The sequence below is a fragment of the Amblyomma americanum genome, chromosome 1, assembly GCF_052857255.1.
Source record: "Amblyomma americanum isolate KBUSLIRL-KWMA chromosome 1, ASM5285725v1, whole genome shotgun sequence".
NCBI classification, from domain to species: Eukaryota; Metazoa; Arthropoda; class Arachnida; order Ixodida; family Ixodidae; genus Amblyomma; species Amblyomma americanum.
In genome coordinates, this window is record NC_135497.1 from 380,699,708 (window position 1) to 380,726,150 (window position 26,443).

At 47.2% G+C, this 26,443-nt stretch overlaps 1 protein-coding gene and 1 pseudogene across 2 annotated transcripts in view; one reads left to right on the forward strand and one right to left on the reverse strand.

Annotated features, from left to right (window-relative positions):
• The window catches only part of LOC144115686 (uncharacterized), a 92,937-nt gene that overhangs the window by 53,996 nt on the left and 12,498 nt on the right, over positions 1 to 26,443 (forward strand). For both annotated transcript variants that reach the window (XM_077650154.1, XM_077650155.1), the window contains exons 12-15: positions 1,020 to 1,087; positions 6,446 to 6,694; positions 12,450 to 12,581; positions 20,312 to 20,420. In XM_077650154.1, the coding sequence (XP_077506280.1) occupies positions 1,020 to 1,087; positions 6,446 to 6,694; positions 12,450 to 12,581; positions 20,312 to 20,420 (558 nt within the window). The remainder of the gene's footprint in view (positions 1 to 1,019; positions 1,088 to 6,445; positions 6,695 to 12,449; positions 12,582 to 20,311; positions 20,421 to 26,443) is intronic.
• Positions 1,571 to 2,859, reverse strand: LOC144116485 (uncharacterized; annotated as a pseudogene).

Genomic DNA, 26,443 nt, shown 5'->3' on the forward strand with positions numbered 1-26,443 from the left:
GCTGCAGTGCTAGTTCAGCAACATTGCACTTCGCTTCTTGCCGCCAAACGCTACGTCAATACTTCAACCCTTGGACCAGGTGATAATCCGCGCAGTGAAGGCAGATTTTCAGAAATGTCTGATTTAACTGCTCCTGTAGAACCCGAGGGCTGAAAGAGACCTAAGAATCAACCTCTTAAGCGCCCTAGCTATGCTAAGTGGCTCGTGGAAAATGAAACTATACAGATCTGCTTCCGACATTTTGGTCTCTGCTTTCTCTGAGAAGACTGAGCAAATTCTTTGTCAGGTGAGCTCGACGAAGCTGTTGTGGGTCTTGATGATTTGTGGAACCAGTTGTGTGAATTTCCTGGTGCTATTTGAGATGGGGTAGCTGTAGGCGACTTTGTCTCCACGGACGATGACATTGAGACCGCGGGAGAGCTTGCAGACAAAGACATCACTGATGACTTTGTGGACAACCAGGACACCACTGATACGAATTGTGATGAGGACTTGAAAGAACCTGTGCCCACGTGCTTCGACGTGCTCTGTGCACTCAGCATTGTTCATCGCTATTGCGCATCGATAGAAGGCTGCAGTCTTGGCTATTCCACTGCAGTCCAGCGATGACATTGAAAAATGTGTTCTCTCTGAGGCAATGACGATTAAGAAACATAAAAAATTCACGACTATTTCACTCGGTAATCTGTGTGCAGTATGTGGCTTTCATAGAAATACATTTTTTTTCATCTCAATGTGTTTCTTTGTTTTTAAAATTTACTGCTACTTTTTTATCAAATTACATGTTATATCAAACTCGTATGCATTTTTTTAGAGTTCGATATATGCGGGCCCAACTACAGTTTGTAAGCCCAGCCTAATTTAAATATTTCTTTCGGCCTGTTGAACTTCAAATTGACTGGGTTCTGATGATAATTTGATTTTGATGGCACAAGGCCAGCTTTGCCAAAAGAGCACCATGGACAATATGTTTGGTTACAATTCACAACTCAATTTGTTTCGTGATATTCCAATTGCAGCTGCCGTGATTGTGTTCGAGTTTGAGAAGCCAATTGCCCCTCCACCAAGACTGTCCAGCTTGAGACGAGTGAGTAATGGCTTGTTCATTTAGTACTTTTGTGGCTTTCATCTTGCCCTCCTGTAGCTCTTATTTGGTGGTCTCAGATTTTCAACTTGCAATTTTGTGTGGCTGATTAAGCCCAGACTCCCAGAAATTTTAGCAAGAGCCATCATGCATGCAAGCAAGCATGCAGCAAAGAATTTATCATTGCGTAATGAACTTTATGGCAGATTTTAATCTCAGTTCTCTGCAGCTGTGTGCAGCATTGTTCAACCAGACACTCTTTGTTCACTGAGAAACCCTTTCCACTGCAGCATTGCCATGGGACAAGCATAGGATGATTTTCACAAATCGAAGTAGCTCTTCGTGGTTTTATGGACATAGCTCGCAGCACAGAGCATCTAGCCTGTGTTCATTTCTGTTAAAATGTTTAAATTTTGCATATGCAGATTCCTGTGAGCATAACTGGACATAGGAACAATGGGCCCGCTCTGCTTCTAGGCATGTCATCTACTGATGTTCCGAAAGCACTTCAAGCGCCAAAGTTTGTCGTTTAGCGTCAGCCTTGTGAGTCAGCGCACATGTCGGATCCAAGCAGGTTGCACCTCTCATTAGCTTGTTCTTTAATGGTGTCCTCTCCATGATTTTTTGGGAACAGGCTTTCACAAAAAGTATGCAGTCCTTCTTGAACTTCTGATGGGTGACCTGTGGCACTTTGTCTTTCTTGTGGATCTTGTTCTTCGTGGAAAACCCGACATCAAAAGACGCTACAAGTACAGTGTTCTCAGTTTTGTGCAGATCAATTCTTCACAACTTCAAGGGTGTGTCAACAGCGTTTAGAATTTCTTTCCTTGCAATTGTTGCCGGCAGTGACTGCAATGCCCTCCAATGCAGTTGACAGGAAGGGAACCATCGGCTTCTCTGCTTGGAATTCAGCTGGGAATGGCTCCAATTTGTCAGCATTTGACAACATGAAAGAGAGTTTCGCTGACATTTCATCTGCCATTGCCTTTTCAGCAATACCATAGCTGGAGCATGCTGGCCGCTTCTTTGCTTTTGCTGAATGTTCAACAAATCTGAACAAGTTAGGCAGACCCTCTAGTGCCATAGAGATCACTTTGCAATTTTCCAGCCATCTCACTGAGCAAAACTTTAGAGGAAAGAGTGTGCTTCCTGTGCTACAGACACAATCTGCGCGCTGTGCAGGTGCACATTTAAAGAGATAGTATATGCTGCTAAGAAATACAACCAAGTCCCAACCTGTTTTACCATGGACTGCTTTGTACGCACCATTGATAACATGCAGTCTACAGGATCCGATGTCTATAATGTGATGACTGTTATCAGATTTTCTGAGTTCTTCTTGGAGGGACCTCAAGAACTTCAAATTCACATTATGTCCGTCCATTGAAATTTGAAGAATTTTTGCCTGTTTGATTCTTGGGTGGCCTTTCTGAAAGCGGAAGCCAAGTCCTCTGCACAGGTGTGTTCCAAAAAACACGAAGTGAGGTATCGAGTCCTCACAGCGCCTTCAGCATCATCCCAGTATCTGATCAGCACATCCATCTGCTGCTTCTGGCCGACCTTGTTTAGTGACTCGTCGAATGCAACAACATGTGTGACACACTAGTAAGGCTTGAAAGCAGATTCTTTCTAAAGTTTGGGGCAATACCATAGCAAATCGTGTAGCCCACCTTGTCCTTCCCTAACTGCATTTTAGCTGCGACTTCAGATGCAAGAAACATCAAAGGAAAGAGTGCGGCTGAAGCCGTTGTGGAACGAAACGATCCATGCGTCATAATGGAGTTCATGCACCGAATGATCTCGGCTTTTGTCACACTGTTCTTTAATAAAAAGCCTCCTATAGATGTCTTCATTGCCGGTGCGGTATCCACAGGAGCGCAGCACGAGTCATTAGCAGCTTTGGCCAAAACATTTGTTACCTTCGTGAAAAATGATGAGATTTCTGCATGGGAGGGGGTCCGAAGCACTTTATAGCAGCAAGATGCTTCTTGTTTCAAGAGTAACTGCAGACCGCCGTATTGCTCATGTTGCTCAAAGAAAAACTCTTGAGACATATTGTGCACTGCGCACTATAAGGGTCATCTTGCACGGGCTTAATCACCCTCACATGCTCAGAAATATTCGGGTTTGTCTAGTCGGGATTAAACGAGCACTTTCTTGCCGCTGACATCCGAGCACATGTAGTTTCACTCACGGCAACGCACTGACAATAACTACGCCAATAATCCGTGCATAACAGAATGACAAAACACTAAGCCTCTTGCACAGCTGCAAGTAAGTTCGTGTTTGTTCTGCCAGTATTGATTGCAAGGGCACTCTAACTTGAGGGTGACTGAAAATTTGTTTAAATTATGTGGAGTTCAAATGAATGAGATCCTTGTCAATATGCTTGATAGCGATAGGGCCGAAGTGTCGTTTTGAATTAACCACACGTTCGAATTAAGCAAGTTCGAATCATCAAGAGCCTACTGTATTTTATTTTGTGCCAAGAGTATCACCATGATAGCAAAGATCGGGGAAGGTTTTGCTTTTTTAGCTAGCTTGAATTCTACAGGCTTCAGACTTAAAGGTGCACTAAAGAGGAATCTGAACTCGTCTTTTTACCGTGGGAACTCTTTCTGCTCGTTCCGGGCATTCTTAGAAACTTCGAGTTATTGTCCTGTGCGGCCGATTGCCCTAATTAAATAGGATTAAATGTCCCGGCTCCCGCCTTTTTTTGAACTGAACGCGGTAGGTAGGTGGAGTCAACCGATGCGTCAGCCAGTCCTGTGGCGGCTTCGCTTTTGTTTTTATTTTGTTTTTAAGGTTTCTGTGAGTAAACAATTTCAGTCACAGACAATATAGCCACAAATTAGGCCCACGAAAATAAAAATACACGGGGACTCTTTGATTTACGTATTACTCTACCGCTAGCAGAGCGGCAAGCCGCCGCGGGACTGGCTGACGCGTTGGTTGACTCCGCCTACCTACCGCATTCAGTTCAAAAAAAGGCGGAAGCCGGGACGTTTAATCGGATTTAATTAGGGCAATCGGCTGCACAGGAAAATAATTTCAAGTTTCTAAGAATGCCCAAAACGTGTAGTTTGAGTTCCCGCAGTAAAAAGACGAGTTCAGATTCCTTTTTAGTGCACCTTTAAGTCGGTTGCCATCAGTCATGTTTTGTGGAGGTACTCCTTGCCAGCGCAGAAAGAACATGCAATAGCTCCTGCTGATAAGAAAGCTTGTGTGCATGCTGCATGAGCCACAGTTCTTACTGTTGCTTCCCCTGGCATTTGAGGTGGCTTAGCTTTGTTGTTCGTGATGGCATTCGCTGCATGTGAAAATTTATGGGCGGCAGCCCCACTGTAGTGTTTGCTTGCACCATTGGCATCCCTTGAAAACTTATTCATGGGGAAAGAAATGTTGGATGTGCTCCTTTGCACAAAAGCACTTCTGCCTGACATCGATAGGTCCTTCTCAGCATGGCCACATTAGCAGATGGTCAGTGTAGCTGAGAATATTTGGTGGAACCTGCCGACCTAAGAAGCAACTAATAACAACTGCTGCCAGACAAGCTTGCAGTCCCCCTCTTGAAAGTACCAGCAATGTTTACTTGCATGCTGTTGGTACATGTCTCAAGCACTTGTCTCCTGGCATAAGGCTGCTTGTTTCTGCATCATGATCTGTTCCTCTAGGGTGCCAGCACAATATTTCTACTAGTCCATGACTGAGTGCTTCAGACCTTGATGGCAAGGTGTACTATAGCACATGTAAAGTGACACAAGGGCAGTGAAAAATAAAATAGGCCTGCGTGCACATGGAAAGTCTTAGAAGAATAGCCCAGTCGCTCGCTAGCTCTCCAGTGTAAGTTTGCACGAGGACTCTCTAGAAAGCCCAAAGTCACAAAAGGAAAGACCAGAGTTCTTCCAAGAGCTTCTCTTATTATGCCTGTGGAAACTTAATATGGTACTTTGTGAGCCTTTGCCTAACTGCTTTGTAATGTTTCTTTTACTGATTCTGTGTATACTTAAATCAATTAGCCAGGGTGGCTGTAGTGAGAATGTGAATGATAACATGTGACCAGAATACTCAGAGCTTGCAAAAAGGGTGTTTTTGTGCTGTGCCTTTTTCTCTGATGTGAAGTGAAACCACGAGCTTGAAGCAAGCTTTTCAAGATGTCTTACTAGTGTCTACTTCCTTACCTGCGTTATGCAACGTCTTGAGGAAACCCTACTGTTACTCTGCCTGTCTGCTCCTGTATCAAACACTATCATCCCAATGGAACCGTATTTGTGGCCTGGTCGTTTGAACACCTGCATTTTATATGGGATGTGTGAGGTTCGATCCTCAGTACCACCCACTGGGGATACAATGGGTACAAGCTTCCTCCTGGCCTGATGCTCGGCTTCTCAGGGGTTAAATACTTGGAAACTGGGTCTCTGACCCCACCTTGAGTAGACCAAAATAACTTGCGCCATGGTGCTTTTTGGCCAGTTAATCAGAGATGCTGGTAACCAACCCCCCCCCCCCCCTAGCTACGATGCAGTACACAAAGAAACGGCGCAGGCTGGTTGGCACACAGTCAACCTGTTGAAGGCACAGAGCAAGAATGGTCACTTCGTGGGACATGCGTGGATGTTTCTAGTTTTGGGGGGGGGTGCTTTGATGCCAACACGTCCACTATACATTGTCTTGGCGAAGCGGATGATGAATCTGGTATGCACGGCTGCATACCAGATTCGCTACAGGCGCATGCTTCTCTACAGGTGCATGCTTCAGTGGTCTGTGAGCTGTATCATGGGCTGGTTTTTGTGCTGGGACTACTGGTGCTGGGGCGCTTCACCTATCAGACTTCAGCACCGCTCAGTTGTGTTGCCTCGCAGCTCGAAGGGCCATCACTTCCCCTGGTTTGCAGCGAAATCGGGATTGAACATTCCTGCATAGCACCCCAGATCTTCAAATTAATTGTATTGGCGCAGTTCATTGGTTGAAATTATCCAGTAAAATTTACATTAGAAATTACGGGACCGCCAAGAAGGTAGGCGTAGCAGGGGGCGGCAGAAAGTTAGGTGGGTGGATGAGATAAAGAAGTTTGTGGGGATACGGTGGGCGCAGCTGTCTTAGGACAGGGTTAATTGGAGAGGTATGGGAGAGGCCGTTGTTCTGCAGTGGACGTAGTCTGGCTGAGGATGACGATGATGAGAAATCCTTTGAATTATCTGAGGGTTTGAATGAACAAGGTTTGAATTATGAGGTTTTACTGTAATTAAGAATGTTATGTGTTGTTGCACTGAGGTGACGAGTGCTTTTTGCTGTTTTTATTTTTGTTCTTTTTCTCTTTGTTACACGTTCATGACCTGTCTCATGTGATGTGCATGCCAGAAGCCGCGCCGCAAGTCTGCTGGAGGTGCTGGAACAGCGGATGCCTGCGGCGATGCCCCAAAGGACAGTGCATCGCCTTCGCCTGCTCGAAGGCCAAGGTCACTTGCCCGGGGTGTCTCGTCTTCTTCGCCCAAGACATCAGGCAGTGATTCATCCGAGCTGCATGGGCCAGCCCCACTGTCTGCTGCAGCAGCTGCACGACCAACTGCTGCTGTCAGGAGGGCAACACCGGGCAGTACAAGTGGCCAGGTATCAGTGATTCCGGGCACATTTGATGCAGCTTGATACTGATTAAATGTGAAAATTGAACAGGCATCTCACATACAATGTCAGGGGCGAGCGCCGGTTGTGTGTCACCGCGAGAACCGTGAAAGGGTTCCTGCTGTGAGTGAGTACCTTGAAGTAAAAGCTGAAGCACCAAACGGGTGACGCAAAAATCTGTCCCACACCCCGCCATGATTGCGAGCAGCATCTTCATTTCTGCAGTTTAAATCACTGTATACGCAGCTACTTGTCCTGTTCTTTTAGCTTGCTTGGGCATTGCAGGACTTTTCAATGCAATAAAGTGGCCGCTTATATTGGAGGTTACAACTGATGAGGGCTGCTCTAGAGCCGAGAGTGCTGGCATAGGCAGCAACGTTGCCTGTGTGCAGAGTGCTTTGCCGTTTTGTAAAATCTATTGATCATTGGTATAGGGAAGCATGTTTGTTAGTAGAGGTGCCATTCGCATTTTTCTGACTGCAGATATTGGTCCAGAATCAACTGAAGTACTAATTGCAATTGCCTTTTGATCATGTTAGCACTGCGATTATTCAGGAACTTGAAATTGTTTCCCTTTGCTTCGAGGTGTTGGGGACAACTCCGGCTTTTTTGCATGCATTTTTAAAGAGGAGTTTCAAAATAATGTTCACTTTCACATGCTGTTCATTCTAAGGTGTACAGATGCGAACACAAGTAAATGGAGCATGAGAGGTGTGTCCTGCTGCATGCCAGTGCCATCTAGTGAGGCTGGGAAGAAATGCACAGTGCAGCACAAATGCTTTCTCATCTTCTGATGCTGATGCCTTTCTCAGAACTTCGCATATGCTTATTTAAGGGGGCACACGGCTCTTTCGGGCCGAAAATTCACAAAAAAAATGGGTTTTTCAGTTTTGCCATATTCGGATTCTTGAGGCCATTTTGCATCTGTCATCGAATTTTTAGAAAGGAAGAATCAATATTTGCTTCGTAATAGGTGTTTAAATATCTGAAGGCGCACGCGTGGTCCTTTAAATTGAGGTCAAATTATGCCCCACCGTTCTCGGCTTCTATGTGCTCTCGCGACGCTGTTTTGGTCTCGTTTCAAAGCTCGCACCTTCAGCTTTTTTTTTAAATCTGTAAGCAACATGGCGGTTCTTCCGTTCGAGGACAAAGCAGCCACAAAGAAAACGTGCGCACCGCGTTGTCATTGGTTAGAAAAGCCATGTGATCAAAATGGCGCTCTGCGATTGGGTAGGCCTTGGGTTAGGCTTGTCTGTTCCCGAAGCGCGGCGCCATTTTGAGAGAGCCTTAGCCTCGCGACGTTTACGATGCCGGGAGGCTGGACGAAGCAGCACTCGCTCAATCGGTTCGGCGCCCAAAAACGGAGGAAAAACAAAAGGCACAACGGCCCTGGACCAGCACAACCTCCACAGGGCGATGGTGAAAGTGCGGTTGCCGCGTTGCCACCGCCAAACACCCGCACCGTCAACGACTGCGCATCGCCGGAGCTGTTACCAGCTTCGCTCCCGGGCAGCGTGAGCGACGACGCATCGCCGGGGCCGTCATAAGCTACGCTCTTGGTCAAGAATGACGAAAGGTCAGTTCGAGTCGACAGCAACCACGTACGCATCGACACTCGAACTGTCACCGTTAGTGATGTTGTCGCAGCTAGAGCCCATGAACGAGCGACACTTCATCGTCTTGAGTTGACGCCAGCGACGACGCGGAAGATGGAGCCTTTCGTTGCGTCTGTTTCTGTGGCGTCTGCAGCGGATCCAGCGGCGTCGCCACGTGCGTCTACATCGGAACCTGCGGCGTCGTACGTGATTGCGGACCTACATGCACTGAACTCACTTTTGAGCGCTGTGCAGTGCAAGATTTGTTGTGGCCCCATGCATTTGCGCCGTGGTGATCGCAGTTACGGGCTCGCAACAACGTTGACCATCGTGTGTGATACGTGCGACGAGTTCGCGGAAACTTGGAGCTTGCGGAGATTGGATGGCTACAAGAAATGCAACCCGTTCGAAATCAACATATTAGCATGTCGCGCGATGCTCTCGACCGGCAACGGTCAGACTGCATTCAATGACATATTTGCGGGAATGGGAGTTTCACATCGAGGAATGCATAACAAAACATTTAAACGCCACCTGAAGAATACACTGAAGCCTGCAGCTTCACGGGCGGCCGGAGCTGCCGTGAGCCAGTGTACGCAAAAAGTGGAGGCTCTGTATGATGACTTGTGCTTCGGGCACAAGGGCAACATTGCTGTTTGCTATGATGGCTCATGTATGACTAGAGGTTATTCCTCCCACATAGGCATTGGGGCTGTCATGGAGCTTTTTACAGGCTATGTCCTTGATTATGTTGTACTGTCAAAGTTCTGTTTGGGCTGTAAAACTGGCCCAAAGCCTGACAGTGTGGGTTATACTGAATGGAAAAAAAGCCATCAGTGCCAGAAAAACACTGAAAGTAAAGCCGGGCAGATGGAGGTTGAAGCCGGTCTAATCCTTTTTGAGGGGTCGCTTCAAAAGCACAACATGCGCTACACAACGATGCTGTGTGATGGAGACAGCAGGACATTCAATGCTATACAGGATGCAAAAGTGTATCGATTTGTTGAAGTCGTGAAAGAGGACTGCATTAACCACATTCAGAAAAGAATGGGGACTGCGCTGCGCAACTTGCTACAAAAGCACAAAGCAGACGGCAAACAAAGCCTTGGCGGAAAAGGCAGGTTAACTGCAGAACTCATCACCAGACTCAGCATATACTATGGCCGCGCCCTGAAGTCACACGGTGGCGATGTAGACGCTACGCAGCGGGCAGTTATGGCGACTTACTACCATATCACCTCAACTGATGACTGCCCAAACCACAGCCTCTGCCCGACTGGTGAGGGCTCTTGGTGCCGCCACAATGCTGCGGAGGCAAAAGGTGAACCTCAGCCCAAGCATTAATACAACCTACCAAGGCATGTTGCAGAAGGTCTTTTGCCTGTGTACAAACGCCTGGCTGAGAGAGCCTACTTGAGAGGTGCCAACGGTGCAAGACACAAAACTCGAATGAGAGCTTGCACTCTGTTATTTGGAGCCTGATTTCTAAGGAAAAACATTCATCACTGTTCGCAGTGCAAACAGCCATTGCTGAAGCAGTACTCCGCTTCAACACTGGCAGTGAATATACCACAACTGCAATCTTGAACGAGCTGGACATGAACGCCAGCAGCACCGCCTCCAGGAGAGCAAACGAGAAAGACTTGCGCTGCAGCTCCAGCTCCACCAAGAAGCAAGTCAGCTATGGGCATCAGGAAGATGGCAGAAAGGTGACACAGAGATGTCATGCATCCAGATTATGCCCCTGGTGCATTTGTATGAATTTTAACTTATTACTTTTGCATAAACATAGTTGGAAACGTTTTTTCTCATTTTCTCAAAACTACAATTTTGAAACATTTCCAATAGTGCAGGGATGATATCTCTGGTTCTAGATGGGCTAGCTTCATAATTCCTTTTTTGGTGGAAACATAAACTCACAGAGAGTGAAATAAGACTAAACCCAGACCAAATGGCAATTAGTATAATTTTAAAACAATACAATTTTTCTGAGCTGCCATATTGAATTTTCCCAGGGTAAAGTTTAATATGCCATGTCTTTTGTCCAAATGGGTCTAAAACATTCATATTACCTTATTTCACACAGTGGACATTCTAGAGCAAGCCTGTATGCTAAACTTCACTGTGGCCTTTACTGTTACATAATTAAATTACCTGCAAGTTTCAAACAAAGATTACATAATATTTTGAGAACAACTTGTTTCACAGGAAAACTGAGTGCATATTTGAAATCAGCATACTGAAATACATAACCTAGGCAAGTTTTATGAATATCCATCAAGAAATAAGAAAAATAGTTTTAAGAGGGGTGTCCCCCTTAACTGAAACGATTGGAATACAGTCGAGCCCACATATAACGGTCTCACTTAAGACAAACTTTCGCCTATAACGAACGTCATTAAGCCCTGCTGATCGGTTACAGCGAACAGACAGCGTAAACTCGGCGCCGCGATGCGAGATAACCCGTCTCCGACCCCTTTGTGCGCCCGGCGCGCAGTATGTTTTCGGGCCGAGCCTCATCCCAAGCGAAATGCCCGCCCCGTTTCGTGCCGCTCTCAAGCGAGCTACCCTTTCCCCGCCAACGTGCCTTCCAAGATCGCCCTCCCGCCCCTCCTTGCAACCCCACTTCCCTCTCCTCACTCTTTTGCAAATCCACGCACGGCCTCCGCGATCAATTGGCCGCCGCCGGTGCTGATCGCGGAGGCCACGCTCTGTGAAGCAGACCTTCCGTGGGAGCCAAGAGGTGTCTGCACTGACGCTCACGGATGCCCCTCATTGGTCTCTCCGCTGGCGCTGTGCATCTGTATCTTTAGCCTGATTGGCTTGATTGCTGCCTGTGTGCATTGCACGATGACCCCATCGCGCGCTTTTGTCATTCTTGTTGCAGTGTGGACGTTTCGTTGGTTTCGTTCAAATCTCGGGCCTTGGTTGTAATTTGGGATGGCGGACGGGAACACTGTGCCCATTTCCATTGTTTTCAGCTGTAGAGATGATGAAAGCAGCCTGGGCAGAGGTGACTGCCACTGGCGAGCGGAACTGCTTCCGCAAGGCCGGCTTCGTCAAATGTCTGATGCCCAGCCTAATGCTTCGGAAGATGACCAGCCCGGCGGCAATTTTTGGCAGCGCGTCGTCGACTCCGACATGGAGGTGGTGACATTGGTTGGAATGCTTTTATTTCTGTCGATGACGCCAACACCACAGAACCATGCACGGACGAGGGCATCATTTCTGAAGTGTGGGACGAGAGTGACGCGGAGGAATCGGATGAGGATGAAACTTCAGAGCCAGCACCCATAAGCGCGCCTGTAGCAATGAGCTACATAGAGAGCCTCAGACAGCTTGTCTATGCCAAGGGCCTCGGTGAAGAGCATGCTTCTGCTTTAAATAAACTGGAAACGTCCCTCATCGGATCTGTGCTGCAAAAACAGACGTCCATCACGGACTTTTTCATAAAGAAAAGTTTCGTTTTTTGACAAGCAACTGTCTTTAAAGCTGTGGTCCACTTACTACAAACTTCGGGGTATAACGAACGGACCCCGCGTGACGCTCATGTTCGTTATAAGCGGGTTCGACTGAAGCACTCTTCCGAATGGCTATGCTACTGGCTTTGCATGTATTGGAGGCACTGTTTACAAAGTACTTTGGCACCATTTTGTATAAGCCAACTCTTGTATTTTTGCCTAGAGAAGCAGGCATTTCTTATGGCCACTCGTACTGAACTGTGTTTTACTTGTCAGTCAGTGCAAGTGAAACACTTGGTGTGCCACCACAGCGTTGGGTTTGCTTTATAGTGCTACGTTATACCTTGAGCAAAAGAGTAATATTTCAAAAGCCGGTTTGTGGGCAACTAGACCTCACCTCATCTTTGAGCATATTTTTTTTCCCCACAAAATTTTTTGCTCTCATTCTCTTTGGTGATGGTTTTTCAAGCAAAACTGGGAATGATTTCAAGAGGTGTTTGGTAGAATCATAAATATCGTCGTTCATAAAAATTCACATTTCGGTAAAAAGAGTACAGCAGGTAGGAATATGGGCACGGAAGTAAGTGGCCAGGTTATGCTACAACTAGACGAGGCATCCAGAACTCTCGTTTGAAATTGATGCTACTGTTGATGCTACATTATCATCTTTTTGTTTCTCTCTTTTAGGGTGTAACCAACAAAGTGGACAGCAAGCACCCTGCAGCTTCGCCTAGTGACTCGAAAGCTGTGCTCACGGGTGCCATGTCTGAAAGCATCGAGAGCTACCGGGAGTCATCATCAGACTCTGGGAAGGAACAGGCAAGCGTTACTCACCATTTCCTGTCTTCTCTCATGTTGTTTTTAATTGTGACCAGAGAGATCCTCCTGGCTGCATGCACTCAAAATTCTTACACATGCGCACAGATGGACATGCGTCCTGATTAAATTCTGTGTTTCTAAGGAATGTGAAAAGGGCCAACTTCTTGTGCAGCATTGAGGCAGCACTTAATCAAGGTCCTAGATTGTTAGCAGGCACAAGCCATGATGCAGTCTTCATGCAGTCTTGAGCAACTCGCATAAGTACCTGAAATAACTGCATTTGAAAATGATGTGCACGAGTTCCTCATGCATACCATGTGTGCTGGGCTCAACCGAGTCTTCAGTTGTTCAGTTTCAGTTGAAGAGTAGGTGGTGTTCTGTTGTGTGAGTGGAATGCATTGAAAGATGTGGTACCTTGAGGCTGTTGAGTGACATGCATATTGCTACTGGGGGAGGTACTGGTACAGGCCTACCCTTTTTTGCAATAGTAGGGCAGGCAGGGATTGATGCATAACACACACCTCTGAATGATAGTAGCAGAGTGGGCACAGCACTTGGCAAAGTTCAGTCCTGGTACCTGGCAGGTGGATGGCTGAATATTCCATAATGAGTCACATGTACTGAGTACCTCTTGCTTCTTCTTCATGATGCCTGCAGGTTATGTTGTCATCACTGCTGGTAGTTGACCCAATTTCATCCCAAATGTAGTCTTCTGCGAAGGGGCTGTTGTTGCTTGTCATTTCAGAATGTGTCATAGGGAACGGCTACATGCATGATTGGCACCACTAATCATTTGCTTTGCCGCCACCGCGGTGGCTCAGTGGTTATGACTCTTGGCTGCTGACCAGAAAGATGTGGGTTTGATGCCGGCTGCAGCGGTCGAATTTCGATTGAGGCGAGATTCTGGAGGCCCGTGTACTGTGTGATGTCAGTGCGCGTTAAAAGAGCTCCAGGTGGTCGAAATTTTCAGAGCCTTTCTCTATGGCGTCTCTTACAGTTTGAATCACTTTGGGCCATTAAACCCCCACAAACCAAACAAACCCAACCCAAGAATTGACAGTTTTAGCGGAGCCGAAAATACAACATCAGCATCAATGCGTTTTTCAATCTTCTTCAAATTGTGGGAAGCCTGGTGGATATACAGAATGACACTTAATTTCTTGCATAAATTCGGACCTGTCAAATCTTTGATCTCAGCTTGCCGGACTTTTTTTATTTTTTGGAACAAGCCCTCGGCCACAGAAACCACTAGGGGTTCGGGGTATCCTGTGTTAGACGGCCGTCAGTTTGGCAGTGCTAGACTTTCTTGAAGCTCGGGATACCCGGAACCCCTTGCGGTTTCTGTGGCCAAGGGCTTGTTCCAAAAAATGAAAAAAGTCCGGCAATCTGAGATCAGATTTGACAGGTCCGAATGGACGCAAGAAATTATCTGTTATTCCGTATATCCACCAGGCTTCCCACTATCGAAAAAGATTGGAAAATGCATTGGCATTGCTGTCCACTGAAACTATCAATTCTTTGCAAGAAAACAAGCCCGTGCAATATCCAAAAGCAAAACTCTTGCACGATTCGACACCAAAATCATTTTGTCACCCGTGGTGAGGGTGTCGTATATCGCGTGCCATTGCCTTCTGGATGCATATTTCATTGGGCAGACAGGCAAATGCATAAACACCAGACTAAAAGAGCACAAAAAGAATACTGTATAAATGACAGTCACCAGGGCCAGCTTAGCTTGCAGTGCCGTAAATGTGGAGAGGAACCTGGCTGTACTAAGCCATGTGTGCCTGCATTCAAAAGAAGCAGGATCATTGCTCAACGCAAAGATCAATGTGTTAGGAAGGTAATCAAGGCGGCTAAGATTACATGTGCAGGAGAGGGGTGCATAAGCATGCCGTCGCATACATTAACCAAGAAAGAGGAAAGAGCCAACACTTTTAGATGGATGGTGATTAGAATGTTGGTGCTGTCACCTTGTGTCATTCATGCTGAGTTTTTTTTTCTTTTTTCTTTCCTACTGACACTTCCTATTTGTACACATGCGTAGCATCTTCAGCAGAATACAGTAGAACCCCGCTGTTACGTTCCTCACTGCTGCGTTTTCCCGGATGTTACGTCATTTTCGTCCGGTCCCGGCATAGCTCCCATAGGATCCAATGTATTGGGTACCCCGCTGTTACGTTGCAGCTGTGAAAACGTTCCCGCATGATACGTCGCAACCTGGCACCCCGAACCCGGCCGGGCAACGCGCGCCAACCGCCATTTTGACGAGTCTTGGAAAGGCTTGGCTACAGAATTGGCTACAAGACCATGGCCTCCGAGATTGCCCCCTTGCACGCGTGTGGGTAATCTCGGAGGCCATAAAAAGCCGCATGCGAGTTGGAGATATTGCCACTAGATGGCCACTGCCTCGTCAGCCGAAGCGAGTAAAACCCGCGGGCCCGCAGCAATCCAGTCTTTCTTGTTTGTGCGGTTCAACCCATCAGAGTCGTCCGTGTCCTTCCGTCAACAGCTACGCTGCCTACGCCTCGTCAGGTCTCGCTAATCCAGTCTTTCTTGTTTGTGCGGTTCAACCCATCCGAGTTGTCCGTGTCCTCCCGTCAACACCTACGCTGCCTACGCCTCGTCGGGCCTCGCTAACACCGCGAGCGATTTGTCGTCCTTTGGTGGCGTCGCGCAAGCGCAAGGCGCTTTCCCTCGAGGAAAAGCTGGATGTTCTCGATGCAGTCGACAGGCAGCCAGCGCGGAAAAGAGTCAACATCGCCAAGGATCTTGGTCTGCCACCCTCGACGCTTAACAGCATCGTCTCGAAGCGTGCCGAGATACAAGGGAATGCCGCTTCAGCGTGGACTGCAGTGAGCGCGTCAACTGCACAGCACTGCTTCGCGCGGTGTGGCTTTTGCATGGACGGCGGAGAGGAAACTGCCACGGAAGCTGAAGAGACGGAAGCAGCCTCTCATGATCAAGAGCTGAGTGAAGCTTTGAATGCGCTGGGTGCCACGGGAATCACGTATGATGACTACGTCACTGTGGATGCTGCTGTCGTGACGTCCGAGTGTCAGAGTATCGCCGAGATCGTTGCAGACTCGGTCGTGAGTGAAGCCTTAGACTGTGATGACGACGAGGAGCACGAGCCGCATGATTCCGGGGAGTTGGCGGACCCGAGCTTTGGAGAAGCCGTCGCGGCACTGGACCTCCTCCGCAGGTACATCGCACCTCAAAGCGACGCTGAGAGCAGTGCGGCTTTCCAGGCCATCGAGAAACGCGTGGTGTTTTCCAGCGAGTGGAAAAAACGGCAATCGACCATTCTCGATTTTTTTAAGACCTAAGCTCACTTGATGTCGAAATAAATTGTTTCAAGGCAAAGCTGCACTGTTTTCATTAATTTTTGGACCTTTCCTCACTGTTGCGTTTTCCCGGCTGTTACGTTTTTTTTCGTGGTCCGGTGAAAAACGTATGAACGGGGTTCCACTGTAAACAGTTGGGAAGTCAGCGCTCTTTTCACTCTCTCTATCGTCGTCCCATCATTAACGTTATTCGCACTATGATGCAAGTTACTATGAACAAACTAGCCCAACAACAACCATTTTGTTACTCATTTTGCATGACCACATTGCAGGCTGCATGCTGTCATGCTGTCTAATTGTCACCAATGCGTACTGGTTCCGTGCACTTCCAGACACCCTTAGAAGCGTGTGGGGGTGGCGGTTTCGGTCTCTCAGGAGATGCCCTCGACCCAGCGTCGCATGCTCAGCCAGAAACCAGTTACCAAGTGACAGAGGGAGGTGGTCGTTTGGTGCCCAACTTTCGTCAGTCGCAAGTCAGAGAATAGGCCGGAGTCAAAGGTTCACAAACAAAACAAACTTCATATAGCAAAGAGACTATAGCCTAACCCCGCAATAACGAAACCGCCGGGGAAGGAAAGCTTTTTCGTTCTCGCGAAAATGGACGAATAAGGACACCCATTACTTTCCAAAACCAAAATTTAATGAAAAAAAGTCGCTTATTTTGCTCTGCTTCACACTCCTGTACAGGAGCTTCACGACTCGGGCTTTGCAGCTTGATAAGCTATGCATAGCTTCGTCGTCGTCGTGGTTGCCGAGGAAAGTCCGGATAACATCAAAAGTGCCATGCACATCATGCGAGCTTACTTGCCTTCCTTGTGCTTGGTTTTCGCCATCCTCGTCATCACTCTCCTCATTTCCTTCGCGCACACTGTCGACAATAGCTTCGTTGCGGAATTCCTTGTGCACAATCAAGTTGGCGTCCGCACGCAAAAAGTCATCCAGTTCAACAGCGTCTGGCACCATTGTATCAACACTGCGAAGCGCGTCCCATGCTTCAGTTAGTTTCTGCAGATCGTCGCTGCTTGCAGGAACACTCGCTTCCGATTTTGGCGTGCTGACCAGCCGCGAAACCGGCGTGCCTGAAGCAGTTCTGGACAAGGGTGGCCGAAGTAGCAATCCATGCCTTGGCAAGCGTCTCCAGTGCCATGAAAAGATCAATTTTCCTCAGTCACTTCATTTCTATGTTTAACAACATCCGTCGGATGAGTCTTCCCTGGTACGCAGACTTGACACTCTTAATAACTCCTTGGTCAAGAGGCTGAATAATGAATGTGCAGTTTGAAGGAGAAAAAAAAAAATGAAGCGGACGCTTGACAGGACAACGTCTTCGATGTGGTGGGCACTGCAGTTATCCAAAAAAAGGCAGACGGATCTGCCCTGCTTCCGCATATCCGCATCAAAGGCTTCCAGCCAGCTGTAGAATATTGCGCAAATCATCCAAGCTTTCTGGTTAGCAGTGTACTCTACCAGAAGCCTTCGGGTACCTTTAAAGCACCGTGGCGTCTTGCTCTGGCCGACTACGAGAAGGGGACGCTTGTCGGATCCGTCGTTTGAGCACAAAAGAATGGTCATCCGCCTTTTGCTCAGCTTGCCGCCATGACGTTTTTGTCCCTTCAGGTCTTGCGTTTAGCGTTTTTATGGCAACATTTTATAGAAAAATCCAGTTTCATCCGCATGATAAATTCCGGAGGGCTCGTATTCGTCCATTTTGCTTTCGTAACTTTCCTGCATCCAGGACAATGCTGCTTCAGCGTCGACGCTCGCAGACTCCCCCGACAACACCTTGGCGACATGCAGTGCTGTGCTTTAAATCGGCTTAGCCATCCGGCACTCTCCTTAAAGTTGTGCTCCAGAATGCACGTGAAGTCAATCGCCTTCTGCTGCAGAAGGCTTCCAGACAAAAGCATCTTGTTCGCTCTCTTGTCGAGGAACCACTGGAACACGGCTTTGTCGACGTCTTCGTAGACTTGCATTGCCACCATCTTGTTCTGCATGTGCGCGCCGTTCTGAAGTGCCGCCATGATGCTGTTCTTGGATTTTAGAATCGTAGAAAGTGAGCTGCATGGGATACTGAATTCCTCCTCAATGTCCGATTTCTTTCTGCCTTTTGCAGCTTCGACGATGATTGCAGACTTTTCCTGCAGCGTCAAAAACTTGCGCTTTTTAACAGGAGGAGGCATATATCCGACAAGCCAAAAAAAAACACTGGGCACAAACAAGTCACGGGTGAATTCGGCATTCATGTGGCGGACTGTGAAATAGCATTGCCGGCGTGCACGAGGCGTGCTAGTGAAAAGAAAAAGAAGGGTTCGTTATTCTGCCTAAATGTTTCCCCGGTTGGCCGGTCGTGTCGTCACATGAAACGTCACGTGCGTGCGTAGTTGCCATCAGATGGGCTAGCAAAAGGCTGTTTTCAGTGAACAAAAAAAAAATCTCGTTGCTATTATCATCATTACCGAACCGACAGAAAGTAAACAGCAGTGGCTGCGCCTGTGCTTGTTGGCAGAAATGAACGGCCCTGACTTGTCAGATGAGTGTACTGCTGCAGTTTTGATGTGCTGAAAAAAATGTTACAGATCACTACCTCAAACTTTCGTTAATGCGGGACTGCTTTTTAAAAATTCTTTGCTGTTGAGAGGGGGCAAATGCATTGAACTCTATGGAAGTTCGCCGGGGGCACCAGAATTTTTCGTTGCCGCGAGAATTTCGTTGTTGAGGGGTTCAACTGTATATAGAGGAATTTCTAATCACTCATAAGAGCACATACAAAATTATCTGCTGTAAAAACCGGAATATAGGTCGAACTTATTTTCAAAAACCGTGGTTAAAAGTCGACCCCCGTCTTGTATACCGGTCATTGGAGGAAAAACTACAGGAGTCTTGCAACAATGGGCGGCTGAAGTCAACAGCCTCCATCATCATCGCCATCAGCAGCAGTGCTGCCATTTTGCATTTCTGTAGTTGCAAAGCTATTTTGGTTAAAGGCTGCTTTTTCACATTTTGTTTCAAAATGAGCGGTAGCCGACGGCAATTCACCGTCACCTTCAAGAAAAACGCGATTGAGTGCGCGGAAGCTCACGGCAACCTGCTGGCACAGCACGAATTTGGAGTATCCGAAAAGAGCATTCAGTACTGGCGGAGGCAGAAGCTGCTGCGTATTACAACTTGCAGCAACCAGAAGAAAACATCATTTCGTGGGCGGACCGCAGCGTATCCAGAATTGGAAGGAAAGGTTGCGCTTCGTGCAAGATCGCTGCCTGTGACTGCCGAATGCATCCGCGTGAAAGTGGTAGAGATCGCGCGTGCCTCTAGACTCACGAGGGCGCAATTCAAGGGCTCGCCATCCTGGGTGCGGCGATTCATGAAGAGGAAGGGCTTTGCTCTACGGCGCTGTGCTTCTGTGTGCCAGAAACAAACACGCAGGTCGATAGGCGTGCGATACTGTTTAAAAATTGGCCGGGTGTACATACCAGCAGCATTTAAATTAAAATAAATGCCGTCACTATTGTGGAACTTGTCGAGTCTCATTTGTTTCAAGGTAAGGGTGTCTTTTGGTACTTTTCTATTGAAAAAAATTTCTTTTTTTCATTTTTAGAATTGGTTAGTTGGGGGGCCGACCTATAGTCCGTTTTTTTTGGTACAAAACAGTGCAACACATGCAAAGTAACACTAGAGAGAGAGGCTACAATACAAGAGAGATCTTCCACCTAAAGTGCCCTAATACACGGGAGAGGCAAACAATAGAGAACGCAATTTATTCACCAGGCTTTTCTGCAGTGCCTAGGTACAAGGAGGCGAAGTATCCTCCTTTTTTTCCCCCCTTTAAAAATGTAGATTAGTGCGCTACCATACGAGCAAACATTTCGCATGGAACATCTGAGAATTATGACGCACGTACATACAAGAGCGGGCCGCGTCTGAGGAACACAGCATGAAGAGCAAGAACATTGTCGCAGTCAGCTGCCTCGGTGGCTTGCCCACTCTGTATTAATGCAAGGGGGCAAAGCACGTGTAAACAACAAGGAAGAGATCCAGGGTACTTTTGCCATTGCCATCAATGAATTGGATGTGTTGTGAAGTTTGTCCTTTTGAATGAACAACGCAAACGCAAACTGAATTCTACAAGCACTAGGAAAGGAGCTGTTCAGGCCTTGTGTGCGAAGAAATTCTCATAGACATTTTTATAATGTGAAATTGTCAGTAAATTTGAACCTCAGCCAACCATTACATTTTTCAAAATTAGCCAGTTTGTATGATGCGTTTTTCCAGACAATACGTTTTTCAAAAATCTATCAACGAGATTCTACTGTATTTGAGTGACTCCAATTACTGGGTATCCACTACTACTGAAAATGCTAATTGATGGTTTGCATGTGAAAACAGGTGCGGTCAGCCCCACGGGTCGAGAAGAAGATGGCAGTTGGTGCCCGAAACGCCAGAGCACGGATATCAAGGGGTGCCCGCTCTTCTCCAAATGTGCCAAGGGATCTTGGTGAGGAATGGCATGTTCACAGACCTGGTTTGAGACGTCCACGCGAGGATTGCTGTTGGTGTAGTGTGAATATTGCCTGTGTTTTGTACCCAAGCTTGAATTTTGGTTCTGAATTCAAGTTTCTCACGTTCTGTATACTGTGTCACTGATTTGTTCTCAGTGTGCAAAGGCTGTGGCACTAGACTACTTTATGTTAGGGGTGTGTGAATACTGAATACAGTAAAAGCTCGTTAATTCGAATTCCACGGGGCCGCCAGGCCAGTTCGAATTAACCAAAATTCGAACTAATGATAGTGAGCAAAAATGGACGCGTTTGATGCCCGGAGGGCACGAAAAACATTTATTTAGCAAAACAATCTGTTATCATCTCCTGCTTCTTTTCTCTGAGGGCTACCGTAGTCACTCGGTCTTCTAGCGTGCGAATGCGACGCAGGGAGTCTTCTTCCCCCTCTTTAAAGCTGAAGAAAAGGCGCGCGACATTCAGCGCTCCCATAACTTCTGCCGCGGACGGACGCACGGGCTCATGCTCCTCGTCGTCGTCCTCGTCTTCTGCCTCTTCTGGGACAGATTGCTCCCCAACAATTTCAGCGACAATGTCCTCATCACTTCGGGCACCGCACACTGCTGCATCGCTGTCTACTTCAACGTAATCATCAAAACTAACGTCCTGCAGCACAGCATACACAGCCGCAGGCAGAGGCTCTGGACTCCCATCGTCGCCACTTTCTTCCATACTTCCGGCAGCAAAGCCACAGTGGTGGAAGCAGTTTGCAATTGTGGACGGCGTGACCTGCTCCCATGCACGCACCAACATGTGCATTGCTGTGAGCAATGTGATGGTGCTGGTCTTCTGGTTTCCAGTGCACAAAATCTTGCGCTCGATCATGGGGCGCCTATAGAAACATTTAATGTTTCTGATCACCCCCTGATCTATTGGCTGCAAGTCCGCAGTCGTGTTGGCGGGCAAAAATACTAGCCTTGTGACTTTCAGCTCGGCGTCGACTTTGTGTGCCGAGCAGTTGTCCACAATGAGGAGAACTTGACGCTTCCCTAGCTCCATCCTCCGATCGAATTTCAGGAGCCATTTTTTAAACAATTCGCCTGTCATCCACGCCTTGCTGTTGGCGGCGTAATCTGTCGGCAGTGTCCTAATGTTCTTGAAACACTGAGGCTTCTGTGCCTTTCCGACAACAAAAAGAGGGACCTTCTCCGTCCCGGTCATATTAGCGGCGACCAGAACAGTAATCCGCTCTTTGCTTCGCTTGCCGCCAGCGCAGCTGTCCCCTTTAAATGTTACTGTTCTGTCGGGCTGGAGCTTATAAAACGAAGCCGTCTCATCAGCATTGAATATATCTTGTGCCGAGTAGCTTTCTAAGTACTGCTGCAGAGCACCGCTTCGCCACGTGGCACAAGTTTCTGCGTCCACTTCTTTGGCTTCTCCGGACAACACCCGGAAGACAAGATTATGTCTGTCTCGAAAGCGGTGAAACCATCCTTCGGAGGCGACAAAATCTTCCACATTCATGCGCAGGGCGAAATCGGCCGCCTTCGCCATGATAATTGGGCCGCTCAGTGGAATGTCTGCGCTTCTCATTTCCTTCACCCACGTGATCACAGCGGTCTCAATTTCCGGATACTTGGCTAATCGGAGCCTTTTTCTGTTGCTGGTGAAATCTTCGGCTTCGTAGGCATCCTCGATGGCCTTCCTATTTCGGACGTAGGTCGACAACGTGCTTGGTGGAATCCCGTGCTTTTTCGCGATTTCCACTTTGCTGGCCTTCCGTTCGTCCACCTCGCGTAAAATCGCCACTTTCTCCTTCACCGTCTTGGCGCAGTATTTCCCACGCGAACACATCTCGCGGACACAAGCTCACAGCAAGCGGCGTGCAAAACGAGGGCTAAAACACTAAAACGTCGTTCCTCGAAGCAGTCGCGGCAGGAATGACTGGTTAGTACTTGTTCCAGCACCCTAGCGACGCCCCGATGGTTGTGCCATCTATCGTTCTGCCGTGAAAGCTTCCAACGTTGGTTTTCAACAGCAGCGCTTGGAGGCGCGCAGTTCGAATTATGGGTGGCGGCGCCAATTTTTGAGTGAATTAACGAGCTGTTACGCGCATAGACTTCTATGCACTGCGGACCGGACCACGATGACTATTTCGAATTATCCAAAATTTCGAATTAACGAGTTGTGAATTAACGAGCTTTCACTGTAGTACCTCTCGAATCGAATAGTAACAAATTTATTCAAATATGTGCTTAAGTGCTTATAATTTATAAGTTCTCATGCAAAAAAAGCAGCTGCTGCATGTGATCTGGCAACAGCTTTTCTCACCTGGACGTGACAATGTTGCCAGCTGTAGAAAATAGTTCTTCACTTGGAACTTTCGTTGCGGGTTTAGCCAGGGATTTCATGGCCATTCTGCACAGACCGGGAGAGTTCTGCTTGCCTGTTTTCCTCCAGTACACAAAAGGGTCTTCATCCCTGCTGCAAATTGGCTCTCGAAGGTACTGTCGAAATTCATCAATGTTATCTAGTTCACGGTTTTGTCTTTTCACAGATGACATTGCAAGTTTGTCGATATTGTCCCATATCCTGGCACTATGCTGCTTTTGTGCTGTAGATGTTGAGGGCTCAGCACGGTCACTGGGTGTCCACACGCCCATTGGGGTTATCCCGCTTCAGACTTTTGGATGCCAAGCGCGAAGGTTTGCCCCATTTTCAAGCTGCCGTAGCTCCGCGTGACGTGAACTGATCGGCGCCATCTTGGTCTTGTTTGAAAGCTGGTTTCCCGCTCTCCATTTTGACGCCTCTTGGCACGCTGTAGACCCTCGCACAGCGGAGCCATCAGCACCCGTTCGCAAGGGGGAAACGTCGCGAGACAGCCGCCGATTGGGTAAACCGGGCGCCTCCTCGAGGCGCAGCCCTCTGATTGGCCGTGACGCATGCTTTGCCCCCCGCGGCCGCGTTGTTCGGCTCCTTCCCGTCGTCTGCTTTCGTCGTCTGCGCTCGGCGAACTTGGCAGAGCGCCAAGACGTTGTGCGCTCTAAGCTGAAGCTTGAACATTCGCATTAGACACTCCTCACTGTCCTGTTTTTAACCTCGCAAGAAGCAGTTTCTCGCTTCAACCAAGGAATGGCAGCAACAAGCAGAGCTGTTGCAGCACAGCTTGGTTACAGGCCTGGGAGCTGCCTCATTGGTAGGAGCCTTGAAAAAGATAAACAGAGGCTGTGCAGGTCTGATAAGGGTCACACCAATGCTGAAAAGGTGAAGAAGAGGTTGGCCAAGAAGCACAAGCCTGACAGCACCCAGGACTACTGCCCAGGACTTTTGTGAATGTGTGGCAGATTCAAAGAAAATAGCAAGTGATTTTCTGAGCTTTTTTTGTCAAGTGCCAATGCAACAGAGGTTTTCACAATCTTTACATGAACAGATTTCTGTAAATTTGGTGTTATTGTGTTCAGCGATGACTGGGCTACATGCTAAAGCATTAAATTTTTCCATATGATCAGTAAACAAAAATGGCAGAGTAAGCAAAACTTTGAATGCAATTTTCTCAGCTTTGCTTTTTCGATCAAATGCCTTTGCCTTACGGAACTTTTCATAATGTTTGCATCAACTGATTTTATTGAAGTAGGTATTTTTTTCAGCAACACCTCAGCTACATCCCAAAGCTTTCCAATTTTCATTAAACCCAATAGACTAGCAATTAGGCCAGATGTAAGCTAATTACTCCCACATTGTTTTTTTTTCTACTTATTCATTCATGACCTATCTGATGACTTTTTAAAACTTTCTTTAGCTTTAGGATGTGCAATGGGCCCTTAAAAATGACAGCATTACTTTAAAACTAGTTTTTTTAATTACAAAATCACCATAATGGCCCGTAAGAAAAGACCTAAGTGGCATAAATTATTTTGCCATATCTTCATTTCTAGATGAAATATATAAAATCTGAATATATATTTGGGATTAGCATTCAAAGATATATCTGCATGCCAATTTTCAGGAAGATATGTTAGGAAATAAAAAAAAAGTTTTCAAGACCCTCATCCCCCCTTAAGCAGTTTCTGCATGCTTTTTGCCGCAGGACATCGGCAGGCCACTGTTATCATTAAGAACAAAAGTAACTAGCAATAGGTGCAACGAAAAATCATTTATTGCACGAGAGGGCTGCTTCAGATGCAAAAAACACGACACACAATATACATATATATACGGCAAATTACAAAATCACAGCAAAGACAGTAACGGTGATCTGTCCGCGTATACAGAGGTGAGCACGTTTGTCTAGAACTCTGGAGTGGTGGTGGCATGCAGAGCGAATGAAGTAAAATTTTACGCAGCATAAGAATGAAGTGCTTGTTCCTGCACGGGGCTGCACTCCTATCGGGCTGTACTTGAGAGCGAATATTTCTGAAATTGAAAAGGCATTTCTTTTCGGTTAAAAGCAAAACTGGATTCAAGAATCAAGGCAATTCAAGTCTAGCAAGAATCCGATAAATGTAAACAAACATGTTGGACTAAAATTAATGAGCGCTTGAATACTGGGGCACTAAACCAAAATCAATCGTTTGCATTGTTCAAGGCTCGGTTTTTGTTCATTGCACAGATTAACCTTTCGGCATGCATTAAGGCTCGATATGAGGTGCTTGTGTCCACATGCGTGCATCTGGCTGGCAGTTTGGGTGGTACCTGTGTCAGCATAGTCAGTCAAGCATTACACTAAGTCCGGATCAAGCTGTCAAAAAATGGCAGAAAGGACATGTTAGTGGAAGGGCCTATGATGTCCAGGATGCAGCACTGCACCCACTTGTATTCTCAGTGCAACCTCCTCACAGCGAGTTAGACCGCCGGGAAAGTTACGTCCACGCAATGGATTCAATGCAGGCACGGAGCTCCACAGAAATTATTTTGTAGAAGGACTTTCCCTCTGAAAGGTTGCTCACTGAGGTGTACAGGGCATTGGGGGCATGCTGAAAATGAAGTTAGTGCGGCGTCTATGTTCAAGCGGCTGTGCTAAAGAATACAGTGCAGACACAATGCAACGTGCTGCTCTCACAGCCTGCAATATAGATAAGTTTTTCAGCAGCATCATTGTTGGAAAGCACAAGAAAAAAAACTAAAGGTCACCGAGCTAATTCGAGCTTCTCAGTGGGCAGCTCTTTAGCCCTCCCCACCTCCCACAACAACCAGACACAAAATATACCAGTTTACTACCGAATGGGAAAGTTATTTTTCCGTTCTGCCCATTTTCAAAATTGGTCCTAAGTAGGATTTCCGTCATAAGCCTATCGGACATCCGGATTCGGATGTCCACTTTTGGATCGGCTTCGTTCTTCCTTCGGATGTTCGGACCTTAATCTATCGTCCGTCGGACATTGTTGGCAGTCTGGGTGGAGGGGTTGACGAGCTTTGCAGCTCACTCTATACAAGTTCCAGAAGCCTTGTTTCTTGTAAAGCTTCAGTACAGAAGATGTTTTTGAATCTTGGGTCACATGCTATTGCCATGATGCATTCTTTTTGCTCATTGTGGCTAGGAAACCTTGCCTTCACACATTTCTGTGAATTTTTTGCGAACAGTGACGTGTTATCCGCTGCAGCACAGTCCTTCAGCACCATGTGCGTTCCATAAAGGAATGGTATCACCGAAGGCAAGATTGTGTACTTCTGCTCACTCAGGCCTTTTGTTGCTGGTGCAATTGGCTCAAGGGCCTTGACTAGTCCAGCCACCGTTTTACATTTATGTGGTGTCAGGTTGGATACCACTGTCTTAGAGGTAGGGAGTTCTAGGCAAACTGCCTCTTTAAGCTGAAGGAGACATGAGAGCATGTTATGCTCGCTATTTCACGTGGTGTCTACATACTGGACGAGCTCCAGGAGGGGTAGCTCCGTCCGCTACTGGCAGTCCTTCAGTTTTGCTGCAGCTTGGGCACTGTGCTTGTAATGGCCCACTATTGCACGGCATTTCTTAAGAATTGCGGGCACTCCTGCAGTTTCTTCCTTGGCATCCTTGATGGCCAAT